The sequence below is a fragment of the Aulonocara stuartgranti genome, assembly GCF_965226115.1.
Source record: "Aulonocara stuartgranti genome assembly, chromosome: 3".
In the NCBI taxonomy this organism is placed as follows: Eukaryota; Metazoa; Chordata; class Actinopteri; order Cichliformes; family Cichlidae; genus Aulonocara; species Aulonocara stuartgranti.
The window spans coordinates 57,919,502-57,941,562 of NC_138941.1; the positions used below are offsets into that span (position 1 = coordinate 57,919,502).

A 22,061-nucleotide genomic window follows, 5' to 3' on the forward strand; every position below is an offset into this window, starting at 1 on the left:
TGAGTCCGGTGCCATCTCTGGATGCTCGAGGAATAAAAAGAACCGGGGTAAAACTGATTTCCCAACAGTTTTGGTGCCGAAACCCTTGGGAATTCGCTCGAGGCCCAGAGATGAATTGGCAGAGCTGAGATCGTGAAACGAGGCGAACAGAGAGCTAGCTCACATGATTAACCCTTTAGAACTGGTAAATAAAGCAAATTAAAGAGTGGATTAGTGTTAAACTAATGATAAATAAGTTGATAAAATTAATAGTGACATTTAAAGGTGACCAAGTACTCAAGGATGAATGGAGAATTTGATTGCTGACTGTATGAGAGCTGTTGGACTGAAAGGAAAATGAGGTTGGAGGAGTGAGTTAACAGGTTAAGTTATGCAGGCTTGTTTGCACAACAAGGCTAAATAATTATATAAACTTTTCTCAATCTAAATAGTGGACTTTGGTAGAATTAAAAAAATAAGTGTAGTGCAGGTCTATGATGATTTTTAGTGCTACTATCATCTAGTTTTGATTCTGGTTCTGTCTTGGTTAAGTCCTCAGTAGTCCTGATTTTGAACTCGTGTAGTCCTGTTTTAATTCCAGATCAGTTCTGGATCTGGTTGAATTGGGGTTTAGTCCCTGTGTCTTGATACAGCCCCGATTTTGTTCTGCCTTGCTGCTTAATTAAAAAACTAGTTTAAGGTGTCCTGCACATGTGATATATATTTTTCCCTATATGAAGTCATTCTTTTTTGAACAAAAGTCAAAACAGAGCCTATTAATCTTTCAGTCATTTCTACACCCCCCCCCCCCCCCCCCCCCCAAAAAAAAAAAAAATGCCCGGTATGCCCGATGGCCAGTCCAGCTATGGTAGACAGGCAAGTAGGTTTTCAGTGCATTGTCAGACGGCCTACAGTAGAGTGACAGATAATACCAACATTTAGGTCACTGTGTCAGTGTGTGTGTCTGGATAGCGAAAGTAACACTGCTCTGTGTTGTCATTTTGAAGAGCTTTGTAAGTCTGTAGATGATGTTGCTGCAAGGGAGGCAATTTGAATGCATATGAGAAGTTTATGTAGTTATTAAAACACACACACACACAAAACAAAAACAGCAATTTGAGGGACAAGTTTGTCGGAATAAATAGTTGACCCACGAGCAGAACTGACGCATACAACATGTTTTCACAAAGGAGAAACGACATGAAACCCTGATGACAACTGCAGGTTTAAAGTTACCTGGCACACCCACACTCTTAGTATTTTAGCATATTTAATCAGTTAAAATTCAAAGTCCTGTTCAAATAAATTTCAGTTCATTTTTTTCACCAGGACTTAAAACTATTTTATTTTATTTTATTTAGGTTAACATTATTTCAGATGAAGTAAACTCAAGTTCTGTTGTAAATGTTCATTTTAAATTTTTGGTTTACCTCAGTACTTGTTTTGAGTGTGTCATCGCTACCTTCAGAATTTCAGCCTTGTAGAAAATCAAGAATGATTCAGGGCAAGTGTCAGAATAAAAATTAGCAAATATGAACAACAGTCAAAAACTGGAGCTTTTATTCTTGCAAAGGAGCAAAAGCATCAAATACAAGGTTTCATGCAAGTGGTCAAAAGTGGAAATCCCCAGTGAGCTTTATTACATTTTATCAGTCCCAACCTCCTTTGTCGTAAAACTGTCACACAACAACACTTTTCCTTTTACAGGCTTCTCACAAGAACAGTTATAAGCGTGTGTCGTTTAATAAGCAGATACTGTAATACTTTTTTTGGTAACCAGGCATGCTTGCATTAAGTGTACTGAGTGTGCCCTTGACTATCATACAACTCACACTAATTAGTACATTGCGTAACATATTTTTTCCATCATTTCCCTCCTGTTTATCCAGTTATGCCCCAAATTATAACATGACACAACACACAAAACAATTTAAAGAATATACACATATACATACACATAATTAAGGCTGTGTTTATCAACAAAAACATTCAGTAACACATCTCTTCTGGTTAGGATTTTCGATATGCTCATCCTAAATGCTTTTCACTTCAGCTACTGCTGTTACATCATATTCTTTGTTCTCCAGCTCATGATTATTTGGTTCCATGTGTGGAATTTAGATACATCTCGGCTGACCCTTTCTTTTCTTTTCTTTTTTTTTAGTGGGTGCTGTCTTCAATGAGGGCTTTAAAATGTTTAGGGGATTATTTTTACTGGTTCTATTCCTAGTTTAGTCATTAAATTTCTCCCCTGCAAATTTACAGGGCCTAAGGATGAGCAACAGACTCCAGCACTCACAGTTTGTTTCTCCAGACTCCCTATTTTCCATTTTCACAGGTTTTTTTACCCATTTCTTTAGACAACATTAGATAGCATTTAGATTACTGCCCGTGTGAGTCCACAATCACAGAGTAATATTATGTCTTTTCCCCAATTTTTAGGGTCACATGTGGTATATTATCCTCCATGTGTAAAATGTCTATCAAATTGGCTCAGCAGATCATCTTTTTTCTCCCCTCCTGCATCCGCTAACAGTCCCTGGTCATATAAGAAAGTCTTCCTCCCTTCTTTGCCAGCTTTACTTCCCCCTCTTTTGTTCTTTCCTAAGGAAGCTTGTGCCCAATGTGCGTGACAACTGCAGTTAAAGTAGTCTTCACTGTCCCTTTCTCTACCATAAATTCCTTTTGTCCTTTGATTTGCATAATTCCTTAGTTCGTATTTGGTTTACTAGGTTTTTGCATTTCCTTGCATCTAGCTTCTGTCGGAAAACCTATTTGCCCAACAACAACAATTTATTATTATTACTTTTGCTTTTAACATGTACAAGCTGCCCTCTAATCCCGGACTAGAAAAGTCGGAGTCCCGGACTCCCACAATTCGCTCCTCTGGTTTATGGAGCTCATCACTCTCCCAGTCACCTCTAAATCCTCAAACAGCTTTTTTGGAGAACGTCTTTCTTTTTAAGGAGTCCCAGACTCTAGTACGTCAAATGCAAGTGCTCAAAAGGGGAAGTTCCCAATGGGCTTTTTATTACATTGTATCATTCTCACCCTCCTTTGCTGTAAAACTGTCACACAATAACGCTTTTCTTTCTACAGGCTTCTCACAAGAACAGTTATAAGTGTGCTCTTGACTGTCACACTGCTCACACTAATTAGTACATTGCATAACATATTTTTCCATCGGTAACTATGCTCCAAAGGCTTGCAGAGTGTAAACAATAGCATGTAATTTCTGAGTCCATGTGGATGAAGGGAAGCAGCTTGCACTGTAAAGCAATGCTGTCTGTTTGCTGAGTAGAAAGGTTATATCAAAACATATTCAGATACTTTCATGAGCATGAATAGCTGTATAACAGTAAAAATGATGTATAGAACATTCAAAGGATACTTTATAAAGGTACCATACATCCATAACCTAGAGACATGCAGCATATGTCACAAGCTTTGGTAAGTGATTCAGCACAACCTGAACAACAACAGGATAAAAGACTGCAACAATATTCAGAATATTTGGTGCAACATTTTGTACAGCGTGTTTCCTGGCTTGAAGTCGTACCTGCACACACACACAAACACACATATCAGTGCCCCCCAAAACAATAAACAGTTTTAATAATTTAATCATTCTGGTCAATGCATGAATTTTTGTAATATTACCCACTTTAACCTAGTTTGCACGCTAGTTTATATCAACAGCAAAGTCAAGAATACTCACCTTTATTTAACTTGACACGTTCGTCTAAAAAGAGTAAATGAAGTCAAAGTTAGTCAAAGAGGGAATAATGTTTTTTATAAGATTGAACTCTAGCATTAAAATCTCACATACAGTGAATATGAAAGATGATGTTGTCAACTCTCAAATGTGTGTTTGGGGTTTTTTTACATACACTTACCATCCTGTTTATGGTCAGACATTCCTATCAAGGCAAAGACAATCACAGTGACCATGACAATGCCAGCTATGATGCCAATGTCAAGGTAAATGCCTGTTTGAGGAGCTGGAAGAATAAATGAAAGCATTGGCTGTAAAAACATGTTTTACTTGACTAAAAGTTTACATCTATCTATCTATCTATCTATCTATCTATCTATCTATCTATCTATCTATCTATCTATCTATCTATCTATCTACAGTATATATATAAATAAAATGAAAGTACTTACTGTTGTAAATCACATTTTCTGATGTAACACTATGCTTGAAATATTTTATGTTCTAAGTGCTAAAATTAAGCCTGTTTTGCTCATTTGTGCCAAGTTCCTTTCTTATCATCTGGTATCATCCTTGGATTATAACCAGATAAGTGAAGTATTCTCTTACTTGCATTCTCTGTCGATGCTGAAGCAATGTTTATTGGAGCTGCTGGAACATTGAGAAAAATGAAATATGAATTAATTTTTTGTCAAATATCACTTGATCTCACCAAATGACATCCGGTGTAACATTCACTTTAGATACGATACTTCTATACACTGTACTATGAATTTATATATGACCATTTTAAATAAAACAGAAAAAAATGACTTACTGAGAACAGAGGAAATAAGTAAATTCGACCAGTTACATGCTTTGAAATGTAATACGTGGAATGGTTAACCTCAGATCAAGTTTGTGTTATTATATGAGAAAGACATATAACGTACCCGTTGAGGCATCATGACTGAGAAGGAAAATTAGTAATCCTACTGCTGACTTCATGGTGCTCAGTAAATTCCTCATGCTAGCAGGGCCGTTTAAAAGTCTTTCCTCTTCAAAGGAACTGCAGTCAAAAACAGGAAATGCCAAATATGGTCACTTAAAATATAATCAGACTGGTTGAGCCTGATCAGCACATTAGAAGTCAATGTTTGCATGTTTGGATTTGACATGCAATAATATTCTGTCATCACTAGAGTGTCTGACAAATGTAAGTAATGTAATTATTGTAAATGCATATATATAATAATGCATGATAATGCATCATATTACATTCGATTACTTTTCATACAAGTAGTTTACACAGACCAATAATTTTAGTTTAAAATTCAAACCACACAATTGAAACCTGAAAGCAGCATTCAGCACTGATCACTGTCAAAATCTGTATATCTGCAAAGCACACAAACAACATGGTGAAGCATTAAGGCATTTATTTTCATGTGACTGATTGTAGTTAGCTTACCTGTAGATGAAGGGCAAAAATCACCACAACTCGGCTTCCTTCCTTGGTCGTGTCAACTTTTCAGCTGAACTGTTCTCTGTTCAGAAAAGAAGCAGTGCAAATTCAAATAAGAGAAAAACACAATTACAGATTTGTATAACACAGTCAGCCCACATATCTATGGCTACGTTCACACTGCAGGTCTTAATGCTCAATTCCGATTTTTTGATCAAATCCGATTTTTTTGTCTGCTTGTTCACACTACAAATAAAATGCGACAGCAAACGCGTTCTAGTGTGAACCCTCAAAGCGGCCCGCATGCGCAAAAGAAGACGTCACACACAACGCGCTCTGTTTAGACCCAGAGCAAACAGTATTTTTGACTGATGGCCCTTAATATAAAGACTTCGGACTTTACGTTTCCCAATTTTTGCTTTAAGTTATTTTGTTATTTACATAATAATGTAGATAACCTAATAATGATCTATATTGCTGTTTTAGAGAGGAGCGGTGCTTCAAAGGATATTTGAGATTTTTGTCAGAATTTGCAGATTATACAGTAGAAATAAAAAGTTCACGTTTCTCCAACGTTGTCTTCCCAACAGTTTCACTGACATCTACACGGGATGGACAGGAAGCGTTCGCGATGTCTTCTCCGGTGCTGATAATTGGCGTCTGTCTTGTGTCAGTGACGTAAAAGACGGATTTAATGCGACCTGACCGTTCAAACAACAGTCGCTTTCTAAAACATCAGATATGTATCGGATTCAGTACCACATACGAAAGTGACCCAGGATTTGAAATTATCGGATTTGTGCCGTTCACACTGTCATACCATGATCAGATATGGGTCGCATAGGGTCGAAAAAATTGGATTTGATGCGCTTTCGCCTGCAGTGTGAACGTAGCCTATGTCTACCCCATGTTCTTGATGCAGGGCTCATTGATTGTATGCTAGTCAACCTTTCACACCTAAGAATATCTGGAAAAACATTATAAAAACAAATCCAAACTCAGAGTGTTTTAACTTGTTTCACCTCTGAGGGTTTGTAGAAAAGGACTTACTGTATAGCATGCTATATGTACACCATATAGCTTGTCCTGTAACTAGGCAATGACCCACCATTGTGGTGAAAACACTAAGCAACTTTGTGACTACAACACATTTTTATTAATATTTTTATTCCCCCCGATAGAAGTTTAGAGTTTACCATGTCACACACTATCAAAGCCTTTTAATTTACATGTTGAAATGAGATATGCATTGTGGGCATATAAAAGTAACAGTTATCTAAGCAGCTGCAAAATATGTGTCTGTCTAAATGTCACTCAGATAAGATAAAAAACAAATACTAAATTATTACTAGCAGAAGTTAACAGACACTTCTGATTCTGCAGAATGAAGACTCATTTTCACTTTCTGATTCCTGGTGAGTCAAACAACAACAAAGAAATCTAATTTATATATTTGTTCATTAAATCTTCAGTTCTCCCATTTCTAGAAGCATTGCACTAGTTTTTTGGAAATGGAAGATCTTTGATCATTGAAGTAGTCTGACCTGCTGGAGTTTAAGGTGTAAATAAGCTGTTGCTTTGTGAGTTGCATTTGAGTTCTTTTTCCCAGTTATAAAACACAATGAACAATTAGTCATAGTTCACTTTAGGTGGAGGAAATGCTTTGATTACATGTTATAAACTGTTTTAGTGAATCTAAGGGAACATAATCATCCAGTTATTTTTCCAAGTGTGGGTGTCATCTGTGTGACTATGATAAGCAATCTTGAGCTCTACATGTCTAAACTAAAAGAAGAATGAGTGATGCATGTTTCATCTCGTCCAGTATTTCAGAATGCCAGCACCGCAGGGAGTACGAAAGGCTGTTGTTTTCAATATCTTGCCAGATAGTCCACAACAGAATAACAGCACACAGAATCAGTCTGGTTATTGTGTGTTTACACAATTACCAGCTCCAACCTCACATACATCTCTGCCAATGTTGATTTCCTGCAGTAACACTTTCTAGGCACGTTATCATATTCTTTCTCCAGATCCAGAAACACAGTGCAACTCCTTTTGGCCATTTCTATACTTCTTCATGAACACTCTCAAACATCACATGTTTAGTGTTCTTTGTGGAAATGAGAAAGAGAATTACAGATGTCACTCAGTCCAGACTTTGCATTTTTGTTCTACTATTGCTCTTGATATGCTTGAAGTCACGGTGCAAGTTCGGCGTTCAGTTACTGAACAGATGGCTTGGATACAAACCCCAAGTTGTTCTCCAATGTGTCCATCGGAGTGTGAATGTTGGTTAGATTGCACTTGAGTACAGAAGGAAGTGTTCGTATGAGTGGGTGAATGGGGCATGTTGTATGCAGCGCTTTGAGTACTCCAGGAGAGTAGAAAAGTGCTATATAAGAATCAGTCCATTTACCAGCCGATGTGTAATGTAAAATATAGTAAAAATCTGGTAGTTCATAGAGTTTTTGGCTTATTTAATGAATAAGTCATATGATGTCAAACATTTTTATCCATGCTTTTTTTAATTGCACTCATTGAACACCTAGATTGCTCACTTGTTCTTGGGGGTGACCTAAACTCGGGACTAAAGGAAGAAATGGACTGCCTCAAACAGCAGGAACTCACCGCAACTGGCAATCCACAAATTTAGTTAAGCAGTACATGAGCTATTTCCGACTTTGCGGAGCACAGTGTTCTGCTGTACTAGCTGACGTACCCGAGCACTGACTGTAGTTGGTCGACTGATGCCTCTAAACACATCATGTATTATTGATACCTTGTGCTGCGCAGTGACATTTAATATTTCTTACTTAGTGTTACCTATGCATATGTTGTTTGCAAAAATAACACTGAATACTTATGCAACCAAAAACAACAGCAGCTTCCCTGCACAGATTTTCAGTGTTTTCTCTGTCTCTTCCTCTCCCTCTGTTAACTTTCTCCTCAACTTTTCTTTCTTTCTTTTTTTTTCTTTTCTGTCCACGGGTCTTGTCTGTTCTGATTATAATAACTCAAAATAAAATAATCCTAATAAAGATCTAATGTGACTATCAAATGGACCAGTATAGCAAAATGCATAATGATTCACTTGGAAAAGTAATTCTGTTGTCCATTTTTTTTGGTCTTCAGACAACAATTCTTCTATATATTAAACAAAATCATGAGAAACATTTTGACTACATTTTGTTACTTTACACAAGAAGATGCCATTAACTAAATGGGATGCAGGCTTGAAGATACCTTGTATAAAAAATGATGTCTGTACACTGACATTGTTTAATTTTCCTAGGGTAAGCTGGAGTGTTTGATATGATATGAATATTACATTAAAACATGGAAGCAAAGAACATTCTGCTCTGTCTACTTGCACGACCAAAGAAATATAAGTGTATTTCTTTGGTCATTTTCACATCAGAGAGAGAGGGATAAAAGCTGAATAAAATAAGATGAAATAGAATAGCTATTCAAAAGCAGTAATGTGTTTCAGTTGCAAATGTAAGTCATCATAATAATTCAAGAGCCAGTGATGTGTTCAGTTCACTCTCCTTTTTTTTTTTTTTGGCAATAGCTTCTAAAAGCCTGTGAGTCAATTAGTTATTCTGGACTCACCGGATGTTATCTGTATATTTACTACCATTCAGATTGTGTCAGTGAGAGACAGTGATCTGAGTGAGCCTGATTATAGCAAATGAGACAATTCTATGTCTATTTAATTCTCTATTACATTGAGACTGTCTCTGGACTCCATTACATATTCCACATATACAGGAATGACCCGTATCCCGTTACACTATAAACTAAAGAGATTAGCTGTGTATTGATAAAAGCAGAGGAATATAGTCGCCTACCTTCAGGAAACAGAGTAAAATGTGGGCGCTGTCCTGCTGCGCCTCCACTCGGAGCGAGTATGGCAAGCAGAAAGGGCCACACTTCTATGGGAGGCGGCACATCTTCGCCTGGGAGGATCGGCATTACTCAGCTGACAGTATACCTTATGCAATAGTCCCTTCGTTTAACATCATCACACAGATACAGCCATATTTACTTATACCCGCCGTTCAGGCTGAAGAAGGCGCTGCGGTATTCTCGATAGATGTCGCCACTTAAACAATATCGCACCAAACGCGCTGATGAGGAGAAGTCAAAACCGAAAGCGAAAATGTTAGTTTGTGGAAAGAAAAGAGAGAGAAAAACCTCGACAAACTGTTGTGTGTCAGTATGTTCTGCGCTAGAATATCAGTAAAATAGTGGTAAAAACCAACACGATCGTACACGCCAGCTGTAGAATTTACAAAAATCAAGGAGTGCACGACCCCACGACGTGCCACAGAGACTGTGCACCGCTGAGTGTGATGTTAAACTTGTCACGGGACGCACGGCACACCGACCATAAAAACCTAAGTGGGGTTGCCTGTGCATAAAGCCCTGTGTGTTGCGCTCAGAGGTTTTCACGCTCGCGTCTCCCCGGTGTGCGTTAGCAGATTTATTATGAAATCTGTGGGTTTTTGACCGTTCTCCAGAATATTGAAAAGTGTAGTAGATCATCTTGGACTGTAGGAAACTGTAACAGAAATTGTAATAGACCTTTTTAAATATTTTAGAAAATCACATATTCAAATAAAGGAAATGATTTGTAGGATTAATATGCTTAAAACAATCGTCAGTTTCAGCTAAAAATGAACTAATTAACTGTATGAATGTTTGTGTTCAAAATACAAATTATTTTTCGTTACTAATATAATTTTCTAAGCACAGCGAACAATTGCAAATAATGCAGAGTTATTATAGTTCAGGAAATAGAATCATTTTATTTTTTTTTTACTTATTTTATATCAGAAGAGCATAAAATTGTTGTTAATAAGAATGTGAACACACATAGAGGCTGTGGTATTCATATGATTACATAACAGCTGAAGAAGAGGTTTCAGCATAAATTAATCACTAATAAATTCATCATAAATAAGCAATAATTGTGTAGTCCATCTGCACTTCCTTCATCTATAACAGGCAGCTGCACAAAGCACTTTCGTAACTGTCCAATATGTCTGAAACACCTGCTTACAGCCCCATTGTTCCCTCATCCCTCTGAACACACTCCCACCATCCTGTGATAGCTCATTCTTGTGAACCTAGAAGAATAGCCCAGATCCTATAGTAATGTTGTTACACTAGACAAAAAAAAAAACAAAACAGCTGACCCTACTGTTATCTGATACACATACAGTATGTATTCGCTCTCTTACACATATAATTCATCAGCCTTTCAGGGCTTGGTGGGTCCCTGCTGCATGCAGCCATAAGGAGGGCTGGAGATTCCCCAGCTTAAACCAACATCTCTGCTGCCAGCATAGCAAGAGCCACTAATGCGTTCTTCTCTGGCCACAGCAGGCACCTGGTCGGCTTCTCAAGATCATAAGTCACATGTTTAGCGCTCACCCAGAGTCACTGCGTCCAGCTGTGGTACCTCTGGTGTTTTGTCTGCGGGTCGCAGGTTTACATGCTAAGTTGAACCTCACTGTGGTCTGACGCTCTCAGGCCACTGAGAGATTCTCCTGGTATTTGAAATGTGCCGCCTCCCACAGAAATGTGTCACACCTTCCTCTTCACCCACCACACCACAGATTTCAACCACTGCACAGAGACCTGCCATCTTCAGAAGTTTTCTGATGACACTGCAGTGGTTGGATGCATCGGTGAGGGTGATGAGACTGGGCTATGGTGGACTCTTGTTTCATGTGGAGCAGCAGAATAATCTGCACCTCAGTGTGACAAAGACAGAAGAATTGACTGCTACCAGGAAAGCTGTGACCCCTGTTTAAATCCAGGGGGTTGACGTGGACGTAGTGGAGGACTAAACCTTGGAGTACACTCAGAGAATAAACTGGACTGGGTTAAAAACCCCACTCTAGAGTAGTGTTTAACTGAAACAATCTTGGGTGGAGGAGTAAACATGATCATGTAAACAATGCTGATAGGGTAAGGGCAAACAATGTAAAAATACTGGTCACAAGTGGACACCAGTCATTTCTTAATATTTTCATAACACAAATAATGGTATAGTAATAATAAATAGTTTGAATCCCACTTTTAATTACTTTACAAAACAAACATTGATTTCCTGTCATTTAGAGGATTTGGAAAATTGGAAAACCTGTAAATGTATTTAGACTATTTATACTTTTATAAAGTTAAATTTGTCACACAAGAACCACACAACCTTTAGCCTATTTCTGTAAAATATGTGGATTATTGTATTTACATGTGTTTTCCCTTATTCACAGCTTCTTCTGTGACTACCAACTCCTGGCCTCTTATTCCTGCTTTCTTTCTGGTCAGACTCTAATGCCATCTAGCGGTCATATCTGCATACTGCATTGCCACTGATCTTGTGGTTTCCATTTACTGCTGCAGGAAGATAGATTTGTAATTCTTGTTTTAAGCATAACTATAAATACATAAATTCCCTGCTGCCCCCTTTTCCTTATATATACTAGTTTTGATAATTAATGAGTTACCCGTCGTTGTTTGCAGCCAAGTCATTTGTGGAAAATGTGCACAAATTTACACAATAACACAATTATTTTAACAGCAATTCACTGGTCTGATAACTTTCAGAGCTGGGAACCATCAAAAAAATTGTACGTACTATATATGTTTGAAATCAATGTATATAAACTAATATAAACTACTATTAAGATGAATGAAGGTGAATTATACAATATGTGTTATATGCAGGGCAACTGACTACTCAAATCCAGTAAAAAACAATACACCATTCCTTTTTAAGTTACAAACTATGTTACAGTTTCCTAATTCCACTGCAGTAAGACCACCAGCTGTCACCATGGAGATGGTGCAACACGCTGAAGATGAGTGTGCTTCAAATGACTGTGAATTTTTGTAAAAAGTTAATTGTATGTATTTTTTTTTATCAGTTTTAACCAATAGCAGATGTTATACTTTTTAATCACATTGCGGTATGTGTAATAGACTGGACTGGACAGATTTGTATAAAGCACAGACATGACAGAACCAGATTGTTAAGATATTTTGTCACTGTCTGTTGTATCACATCGGCAGTGTTTTATAACCCTGGTTTCAGTTCTTGTTTGTTGGTGCTTGAGTGTGTTATCATTGTGTCACCATCATTGACTCTGTACTTCTGCTTGTGCTCAAGTTCTCTCTGTATGTATCCAGGTGACTTGAGTGAACTTGTTAAATGCAGGTATCTCAAAATATCTGCATATTGTAAATGTATCAACAATGTATGAGTATTTTCAAAGGAATACAAGGGAAAGAACAAACATACATCAGATACAGTGCTGTGAAAAAGGATTATCCCCTTCCTGATTTATTAGGTTTTGCACATTTTACACACTTAAATGTCAGATAATCAATAAAATTGTAATTATAGACAAAGACAACATGAGTATGTAGAATATAGTTTTCTTAAGTTCTAATTTAATTTATTAATTAAAAAAAACAACTAAAAAAACTAACCAAACCTTCCTGTGTAACAAATTAAACCAATGGGCTTTGCCCCCTTTGTTCTCTCTTTTTTGCTGAATTATTTGAATGTAGCCACAATGGAAGGTTTTTGAGCATGAACAGAAACACAATGAACCAAAAATACAGTAGAAAAAGAGAGACGGGGCAGGGTTAAAGAAAGATAAAATGGGACAAGATATCATTAGTGGAAAAAAAAAAAACCACTAAAGGTTAATGTTCATTCCAGACTTTGCAACGATAAAATAATAAACATAGTAAAAACAATAAAATATCATGTTCAGCATCTCTGGGAACTCCTTCAAAACCATTTCAGGTGACTACCTTATGAAGCTCATCGAGAGGATACCAAGAGTGTGCAAAGCACTAATCAAAGCAGAAAGTGGCTCTTATGAAGAATCTAAAATATAAAACAAGATTTGAGTTATTTTACAGTTTTTCGTTTATAAAATTCCGTATATGTTCAATTCATAGCTTTGATACCTTGAGTGAAAATCTGCAATGTAAAAATTCATGAAAACAAACACAAACCAATGAATGAGAAAGTGTGTCAATTCTTTTACTGGTAGTGTATATGCCACTAACTTAACTAGTCTATCACTCCAAAAATTACACTGTGATTCGTTTTATATTGCACTGTCGACATCCACATTAAAAACTAATACGCAGTCACACTAAACACACTTTTCTGCTGTCTTTTTTGTCAGCAGTATTTATAAATGTTTCTCTAAAGTCTGCTCAAGACCAGAAGTGACCCTGCACAGGAAGCAGAAAACCTCAGCTGCATATTAAACATTAAAGTTGCGTCAGTGTCACAGTGAGCAAGACAGCATGGAGGTCATAGTTTTCTACAGTAAACTCTGTGAGTACAGTATGTCTCTTGTCTCATGTACTTTACTTAAATATGCAATTGTTTTTGTTTTCTTTATTGTGTAGCAAGAGCTTACTTCTTATTCTAGCGATACGGTCTCTCAATCACACCACCACACAGTACTGACCCACACATATAGTTCTCACACACACACTGGACATTCTGGACATTGTTTTCACTTCATCACTTAAATCACTTTCAGCATATTTGCACTGCACAAGACATAATGTGGATTGCACAACACTGGTTACTATATTCTTCATTTCCAGTTAATACTTGTACAGCTGCTGCTGTTGTGTATATATTTATTTATATTTCTTCATAAATTCTTATATAGTTCTATACTGTGTATTGTGTATTTTGTTGTACAGTTATTTTATTTTCAACTTTAATTTATATATTTTATCTTATTCTTTCCCAGTTAAATTTACCCTTCATTCTAATTTGTGTTGTACAGTTATTTCATTTTTAACCTTAATTTATATTTTATTCCTTCCTAGTTAAATTTACCCTTTTTAATTTTTCATATTTATTTCCTATCTTATTCATAGCCTTTTCCTTTTTTTTCTTTAGGTCACGAGCAGTTCCTTTTGGCGAACTTAAACCTATTTTATCACATTTCTTTAAACCTTTGAGGCCGTTTTATATACCAAAATAGTGTTTCTCCCCCTCCAACTTCTCACTGGTGGTTCAGATCGTCGGACTGAATCCCACCGCCGTGGACCAGATTAAAAACACCGGCCCAGACCCGAATGCACGTCCTGGGGCTCTCTCCTCGTCTAAGAGGGCTGTGCACAGGCTTCGGTGCTGGCTCCCCACGGCGTCAGGAATCAGTGCTGGATCTTGGAACAGAGTCACAGATAACAGTTCTGATGTTTTCTGCTCCAGCTCGGAGGACCAAATAATGTCAAAAAATATACCCTAAAACACTTCTTCAGCAAAGACTCAGAGAAGAGAAACACACAGAACTTCTTGCTAGCAAGGGCAGCCTCCAGAACTGAGACTCGCACTGAGAAACTGCCCCGGTCTTTATTTATACTTCAGTGAGCATTTGTTCCTTACATTGGAATGTGGAGATGTACGTGTGTGTGTGTGTGTGTGTGTGGGGGGGGGGGGGGGGGGGGGGTCAGAGTGTGGCCCCATAAACGACTTCCCTTAACCTGCTGGTCTGGAAAATCCAACAGTTCATATGTAAAGAAGGCACTTAAACTAAAACTGACATAGCTACGTTAATCCTACCGTAAAACAATAAGACAAGGTACGACCTCTCTCGTGTGGGGGTGAAAGCCCTGGAATGTTACAGACCTCCTAGGATGAGACATTCTTTCAATATTCCACCAACTATATACTTCTAAACACAAATGATTACATGCAGCATTCTACCATATGCAAACGTATATCATTAAAAGATTATACTGACTACTAAGTACAATTTTCCATTGACAATTAACCTTATGTTGACCTTATGTTGAGCATCATAAACAACAATCAAAGACAACAGTGCTTAAACTGAAGGTCCTGACAGTCCTAAATATTCTGTTCGCTTTTCTTCTTCCTAATATGAGCCCCTCTTTTTAAATATAGCATAAAATAGTAACACAATCATTAAAAAGGCCACTGCCTCACCCAGTGACTGTCAGCAGATTTGGAGGATATCAGGGAGGAATAAAAAATGTAATCCAATCCTTTAAATATCACAAAAGCGCCTCGCAAAACTTGTGACATTGTATAACCGAGGTAGTGACCTCAGAACGTCGGAGCATCATTAGTCACATTATCATAGTCATTAAAAGATTATACTGACTACTAAGTACAATTTTCCTATTAACAATGTGTAAACCAAAGAGGAGCTGAAAATGATTTCTGCAGTTTCTTTCACCCACTTCCAATGATATCAGTCCATTCAATGGGCCATTAGGGGCCATCTCTACCTGCCGTGATTATAAAATACTACAGTATGCTCCCGTGAGGCAATGATATGAGCTGCTTTATTGGACTCTGCCCTCTATAACTGAAAAACATGACAGTGTTTACTGGTCAGAAGGGGGCACTATGGCACCTGTTATTCATGCTCACACTATCATATAATACTTAATCTCATGTAAAGTTTCACTCCTAGCTCTTTTTCCCCTTTTTGTCTCTGCTTTGTTGTCAATGATGGCCTCTGCTGCCTTTTTGCCCTCAGTCTAACATATCCACTGTTCTGTGTTTATTATTGTAACACACTTGCAGCAGTCTTCATAAAACTTACTCAATAAAGTCTGCTCAACACAAGAAGTAAAGTGACCTGCACAGGAAGAGGAAGACATGAGCTACATATATAGATTTAATGTTGCTTGATACTCTCAGTGAGAAAGCCAGAATGGAAGTCATCGCACTCTGTAGTAAACTCTGTGAGTACAGCATTCGTCTCTTGCCTCATGTAATTTGCTTGAATATAGAATCTTTTTTATATTTTATGCAGTAGTCTGTTCCTGTTCTACCCCAACATGTTTCATTTTAAAGAAAATATTAGTTGTGCAAATAATGAAAATGTAACATTTACTAACACCTCATTTGCAAATTATGTGTTACTTTTTAGCACTTGTAATGTGAAATATATTTGTGCAACTAATGAACTGTCATATGATGGTATCAGTTAGATTATAATGGAGATGTAAATGTCGATCTCTTGCACATCCAATAAGTCACAAAAACATGAGCAAACATACTTTCATGCTGACTGCAGATAAATTCAAATTTAAATTGTAAATGTTGGTGTGAAAACAAAACTGTCCGTTGGGACTGTTTCTGCAGGGTTGTTGCTGCTGATGGCACATGTGCAGAAAAGTTATTCTAAGATCTCTTGTAAGTAGTATTTGTCCTTTATATTCATATCATGTTTTCCAATCCTTCTGCCTAAATCCTTGTTTTCCACCACTCACACTGAATTAGCATGGGCCTTATTTCTTGAATCTCTGGGAACTCAGTCATTGTTTTATTGCATCCTTCTTTCTCAGATTCATCTTTTTCTATCATTCCATCCAGACTGCAGCTCTTTGAATATGAGTCAGTCTCTTTTACCTGTGAAGGATTTAAAATTTCAGCAGGATGGAAAGTGAGGAACACTCAGCAAATCCTTTCGAAATGTTCCAATAACACTGTGACGAGGACTTGTGGGATCAAATATGCTTTTGCTACAGATAGTGGAAAATACTGGTGTGAGAGTGGAGTAGAGAGAAGCAACACTGTCAATATTACTATTACAGGTATGTTATTATCAGAATTAAAATCTGAAATGTGAAGGTTATAATGACTAAACCATTGCACATTTGTAACATTTCTAAATTTCTTTGCATTTTCAGCTGGTGCTGTGATACTGGAGAGTCCCGTCTATCCTGTGGTGGAGGGAGATGCTGTTACTGTGCACTGTAGAAACAAGACAGAGAAACAAAACTCAAATTTCACAGCTAATTTCTATAAAGATAGCTTGCCCATGGGTACCAGCTATGATGGAAAGTTAGAAATCCAAAATGTTTCAAACTCTCATGAAGGATTATATAAATGCAAAATACATGGAGTTGGAGAATCACCAGAGAGCTGGGTGGCTATCAGAAGGAAATCGAATGCAGGGGAAGGTATGTTTTTTCTGTTTATTTACTTATTTGATAGCATATGAAAATTTATAATCACAGAACATCCGTGCTTTCAGTAAGCAGTTATAAGTGTCCTGCAGTACTTCAGATATACTATTGAAATGTACTTAATCCCAGCAATCCTGGCTACCTGTCATGATTCAGCTGTGTAACGGAGGCAAGTTAAAACTCACAAACTCACAGAGACACGAGGAATAACGTCAAAAGCACTACTTTATTGTAGGAATAAACGGAAAACAGAACTAAACTAAACTGGGAAATGATTAACTGAAATGCGAGGAAACACAGGGAAACACAGCAATGAGCGAGATGGAATGGAGGGAGACGAGGACATAAATACACAGAAGGATAACGAGGGACATGGGAACACAGCTGACACAGATAATCATGTTTGCAGGAGCAAACATTACGCATACTGACGGGAGACTGTCAAAGTAAAACAGGAAGTACACAGAGGCGCAGACAGGAGGGGAGGAGAGAACACGGGGAGAGCACAGACATAACGGGCTGGGGAAAACATGGAAAAAAACACAAGGAGGAGAAACGAGGCAAGGGGACTCATAGATACTGACTAAATCCTTATTTCCTACCACCAACCCTGAATTAGTCTTGGTTTTCTGTTGGGAATGCTAAACCTTACTTTTTGGATCTCTGGCAATTCAGTTGATATTTCTTTACATTGTTCTTCTTTCTCAGATTCGTCTTTTCATATAACTGCATCCAGACTGCACCTTTTTGAAACTGAGTCAGTCTATTTTACCTGTAAAGGGTTTAATATTTCAACTGATTGGAAAGTGAGGAACGCCAGGGAAATCATTTCTCAATGTTCAAATGGCACTGCGACAAAGACCTGCAGGATTGATCATGCCTCTGCTTCAGATAGTGGAGAATACTGGTGTGAGAGTGGGGCAGAGAGGAGCAATGCTGTCAACATCACTGTCTCATGTATGTTATTATCAAAAATAAAATCTGAAATTTAAAAGTTGTAAGATTGAACATTGGCACATCGATGACATTTTAAAATTACTTCCCTTCAGCTGGTGGTGTGATATATACATTCAATGTATTTTTTTATTAGTAGCATGGATGAATTTGTAATCACAGAACATCCACGCTTTCAGTGAGCTTTAATCTGAGCCCTGTGGCGCTTCAAACATATAATTCACATTTACTGAATCCCAGCAATCCTGGCTACTATAATGGGTTTGCATTTAAAATAGTAAGTTGATCAAAATTTAAAATGAAGGAAGCAAAATGTACACTAAACATTCAAAGTTTAATGATATTGCTGTTCTGAAACAGAAGCTTTTACACTTACAGGATGACTTATCAACCCTAAAGAAGCTTTTTTTTTTCTTTCTGTGTTTTTATTCTTCCAGTATCGCATGAAGAAATTGCTTTTTCACACAATTTCTACATCTTCCGGTGCACAGCTGTGACGGTTGGGTTGGCTCTGCAGCTGCTGGTGTTGGGACTACTTCAGTGGAAGCTGCAACTGGGTATATAATGTTGTGCTTGACAGTAAATTTTACAATCTGTAACGTATTCCCTAATTGGTTTCTTTTACCCTCAAGTATTTTAATGACTAAAACTAATTTATTTATTTATTTTTAATTTTATTTAATTTTATCCACTTTTGTTTATAATATTATACTGTTCTAAGCAATATATAGCCAACATTTCTCCAACCATCTACAGCATGTAAACATATAATGCCCACTTTCTTTCTTCCTCCAGTGCTCAGTGTGCTCTTGCTTCTGACCTCACATTTTCGGTGAAATTGTGCCTTGAGAAGTGGTAAGTACTCATTGCTGCACTTACAAAAATATATATATATATATATATATGCAGTTTACAAATTACATTGTTCTCGACTTGGTAAATGTTAAGAGGTAAATTAATTTTCATCAACATCTATTGATATTGGTGAATTTTATCTCTTTCAGTTGATGCTGTGATCCAAGAGTCCTGCTCATAATGTGATAGAGGAATAAGCTGCAATAATAACACATTGTCCACCAGCCTCCTGCCAGTGTTCCATAAGAAGTGGTATAATATTCACGTGACCCTACAAGTGCATATGATAATTGGGCCAGACAATTCAGAGAAAGCTGGCTATCAGAGTTGAGACATAGAATTGCTTCCTTATGATTTATACTTATACAGACACAGTTAAAAATAAGATATGGGTTTAACCCTGTTGAATTACTTGCTGCACTTCTATTTAACTTTAAAATAACTTTAAAATGCTGACTTAGAAGACTGGCTTTTTCCTCCAAAGGGAAATAAGTGCACTGTGGGAAATTCATGTTGTCAATACGTGGCTACATGTACTTTCTGGTGCCTTTGCTTCACAGAGAGGCTCGTCTCCTTTTAAAGGTTGTTCTAACTATTGTAATGATGGCTCTGCTCTTGCAGCTGCTGGTGAAGGATGCCTTTACTGTCAGCCAGCAAGACAAGGATTAAATGTGTCTTTAAACATAGGTGTACTGAAAACTTTCACAAACAAGTAACCTGTGAGGTATTTGTCATCTATCATTATATTATTAAATGTATATTTATCTTTTTGCAGTCAGGTGAAAGTAGAATCATTCGAACTGTCAAACATCTAAAATATATTTTTCAATATGCTTTTTTCTCTTTTTATTTGAAACATGTAGTTGAGGTTTGGGGCTGTGGTTGTAGTTTCTCATGATGTCTTGACCCTTGAGGTTAAAACAAAACATAGGTGTGATAATGTATCGACATGCTGTGTCTCCACATTTATTTTTGCAAAGGCTGTTGCCAAAAATTAAAAACCACCATTTCTAGACACATGTGTATTTTTAAGGGCCTGGACGGGGTTTTGTCAGCAGTCTTTCTACAGGTTCTACTACATGCAGTTCAGTAAGGCCCAAGTATCTGAAAGAAGGACACAGTTTAAGTGAATAAGAACATGCTTTCACAAAAAAGCTTTTTAAAATGTTTTTCTTTCTTTTTTTTTTGCACAAAAAGCTGGATTTAAACCTAAAAAAATAATTTTATGACTATACTATACTCTCCACAAAGGGAATGATCAACAGTAGGTGAAACCAATGAGACTCAGACAAATGAATTTGTAAAATCAATAGCAAAATAATCTCCAAAAAGTTGATTCTGTTCATCTAGACGTAGTGTTTTGTGGGAGAAACGTTTTGTCACTCATCCAAGTGACTTCTTCAGTCTCAGCTGACTGCAGGTTTCCCCAAATCTTATAAACAGTACATTTGCATAATGACTGAAACAGCCCACTGAAGGAACAATGGGCTGGGAGGTCATGGTCATGAGAATTTGCATAATTAAGATTAAGGAACTGACCTCCCTTCAGTAAACGTAAACTCTCGACCGTCTCACACTTCTGTTTAATCAGTTTTCTGTTTGACGTTTATTCAGCTGTGTGAAAACCCCGGAGGAACCCTCCCGAGGGATTAATAAAGTTAAATTTAATTTAATCTAATCTAATAACTTTAATCTCAGCCAAACCGATTTACTCACGAACAAACAAAACACTGAAAAAGCCAAACAATAACATTTTTAAGTTATCAAAGTGACTTGTACATCATGTTTAACCTGAGTGGTGAAAGACCGCGGGGGTTTGAAGACGATGTGTCGGTCGGCTCAGATATTTGAAGTTTACACAGCTATTCTCACCTGAAAATATGTTAAAAGTTTTTTTGCGACCCAGAAAGAGAAAAAAGAGTAATATTAAAACTAAGTCGCTGCCGCCATTGTTGGAGACTGGAATTGGCTGGGCTGCTCTATGAATTCTGTGATATGGTTTTTCAACTTTGTTGTCCGGGTGGAAAATCTGGAGTAAGGTGGGATTCTCCCGGAAAAATCGGGAGGGTTGGCATGTTTGGTTGTGGCAACATCACTAACCTCGTCAAACACCTGAGAGTAAATCATATCACAGAATATGAGGTGTATGTTGAGGCGAACTGAAGAGGAGGCGAGGGACAGGTGCAGCTAGGGCGAGACAGACGTCTCTCACAGTCCTTTAGTGCTGCAGGCAGGCAAGGTGTTCAAATAGCGCACAACTTTAGTTTTTTTATTTCTATATAATGAACCCTGCATTATTAAGTGATAAGAACAAGTAATCTGATGTCCTGTAATCATTATGACGCTATAATTTGAGATACATTAAATAAAATCCGTTTTTGTACAAAGTATCGGTATCGGATCAGTATCGTCGATACCACCCTGAATATTACTTGGTATCGGATCGGAAAGGAAATCAGTGGTATCGCACATCACTACTGTGAAACGCTTGAGCCGCTCTGCCCGCCACAGTTTCAAACTGGTCATGTGACTGCATGGCCACATCTGATTGGTAAAAAAGTTACCGGAAACTCCACTGGTGGCATGTTATCTAATGTGTTAAACTAATTATTTTTTTAAAAAGTAACAAGTCGAATTTTGCGAATGTAGCAGAGTAAAAGTACCGTTTCTTCTTCACAAATGTACTCAAGTAAAAGTAAAAAGTATCGTGCAAAAAAGATACTTTAAAAGTAATTTTTTTTCAAAAACTTACTCAAGTAAATGTAATGGAGTAAATGTAACTCCTTACTACCCACCTCTGAGTCTCTGTGCCCTTAGGAGGCTATTCACGCTGGCATGAGCTAATAACAGGACTCAGCCAAAGTCAGAGACAGCATCCACCTCAAAAATCAGTCTAGAGTGTGCAGATGAGTCTTGTGGCTCACACTGCAACACCAATCATCTATTCAAGTGACAGCAGACACACTTAGTAAAGGCAAAAGACAAACTGGTCTGAGACAAGCTGCATCCAGAAATAGACGTTCCCTCACCTGAATGCCTCACTTTTCCCAATGGACCCAAGGCATGAACCGGATATTCTAACTTGGACCAACCCACTAAAAAACGACA

At 37.5% G+C, this 22,061-nt stretch overlaps 1 protein-coding gene and 1 long non-coding RNA gene across 5 annotated transcripts; one reads left to right on the top strand and one right to left on the bottom strand.

The window, feature by feature from the left end:
* Positions 1–1,517: 1,517 nt before the first annotated feature.
* LOC309701882 (uncharacterized protein) lies at positions 1,518–9,580 on the bottom strand. 4 transcript variants are annotated; one of them, XM_082526205.1, is made up of 8 exons: positions 9,190–9,576; positions 8,993–9,100; positions 5,145–5,220; positions 4,627–4,742; positions 4,304–4,345; positions 3,876–3,980; positions 3,698–3,721; positions 1,518–3,538 (listed from the first exon to the last, which is right to left on the bottom strand). In XM_082526205.1, exons 4-8 carry the CDS (start codon positions 4,700–4,702, stop codon positions 3,372–3,374), a joined length of 414 nt encoding a protein of 137 aa, XP_082382331.1. In that variant the 5' UTR covers positions 4,703–4,742; positions 5,145–5,220; positions 8,993–9,100; positions 9,190–9,576; the 3' UTR covers positions 1,518–3,371. The 4 variants fall into 4 exon arrangements, with proteins under 4 accessions (XP_082382331.1, XP_082382332.1, XP_082382330.1 ...); XM_082526206.1 differs by having other exon boundaries at positions 4,627–4,729; positions 8,993–9,580; XM_082526204.1 differs by having other exon boundaries at positions 8,993–9,576.
* A 6,293-nt stretch (positions 9,581–15,873) lies between these two features.
* On the top strand, positions 15,874–16,739 carry LOC309701907. Its single transcript, XR_014275303.1, has 3 exons — positions 15,874–15,914; positions 16,318–16,368; positions 16,521–16,739. It is a non-coding gene; the product is annotated as an uncharacterized lncRNA (long non-coding RNA).
* Positions 16,740–22,061: the final 5,322 nt, after the last annotated feature.

Coding starts and splice junctions, on each gene's coding strand:
- LOC309701882 (XM_082526206.1), bottom strand. CDS start 4,702: ATGAGGAATTTACTGAGCACCATGAAGTCAGCAGTAGGATTACTAATT. Junction 4,346..4,626: donor CAGTCATGATGCCTCAACGG/GTACGTTATATG, acceptor TCAATGTTCCAG/CAGCTCCAATAAACATTGCT. Junction 3,539..3,697: donor ACGTGTCAAGTTAAATAAAG/GTGAGTATTCTT, acceptor GTGTGTGTGCAG/GTACGACTTCAAGCCAGGAA.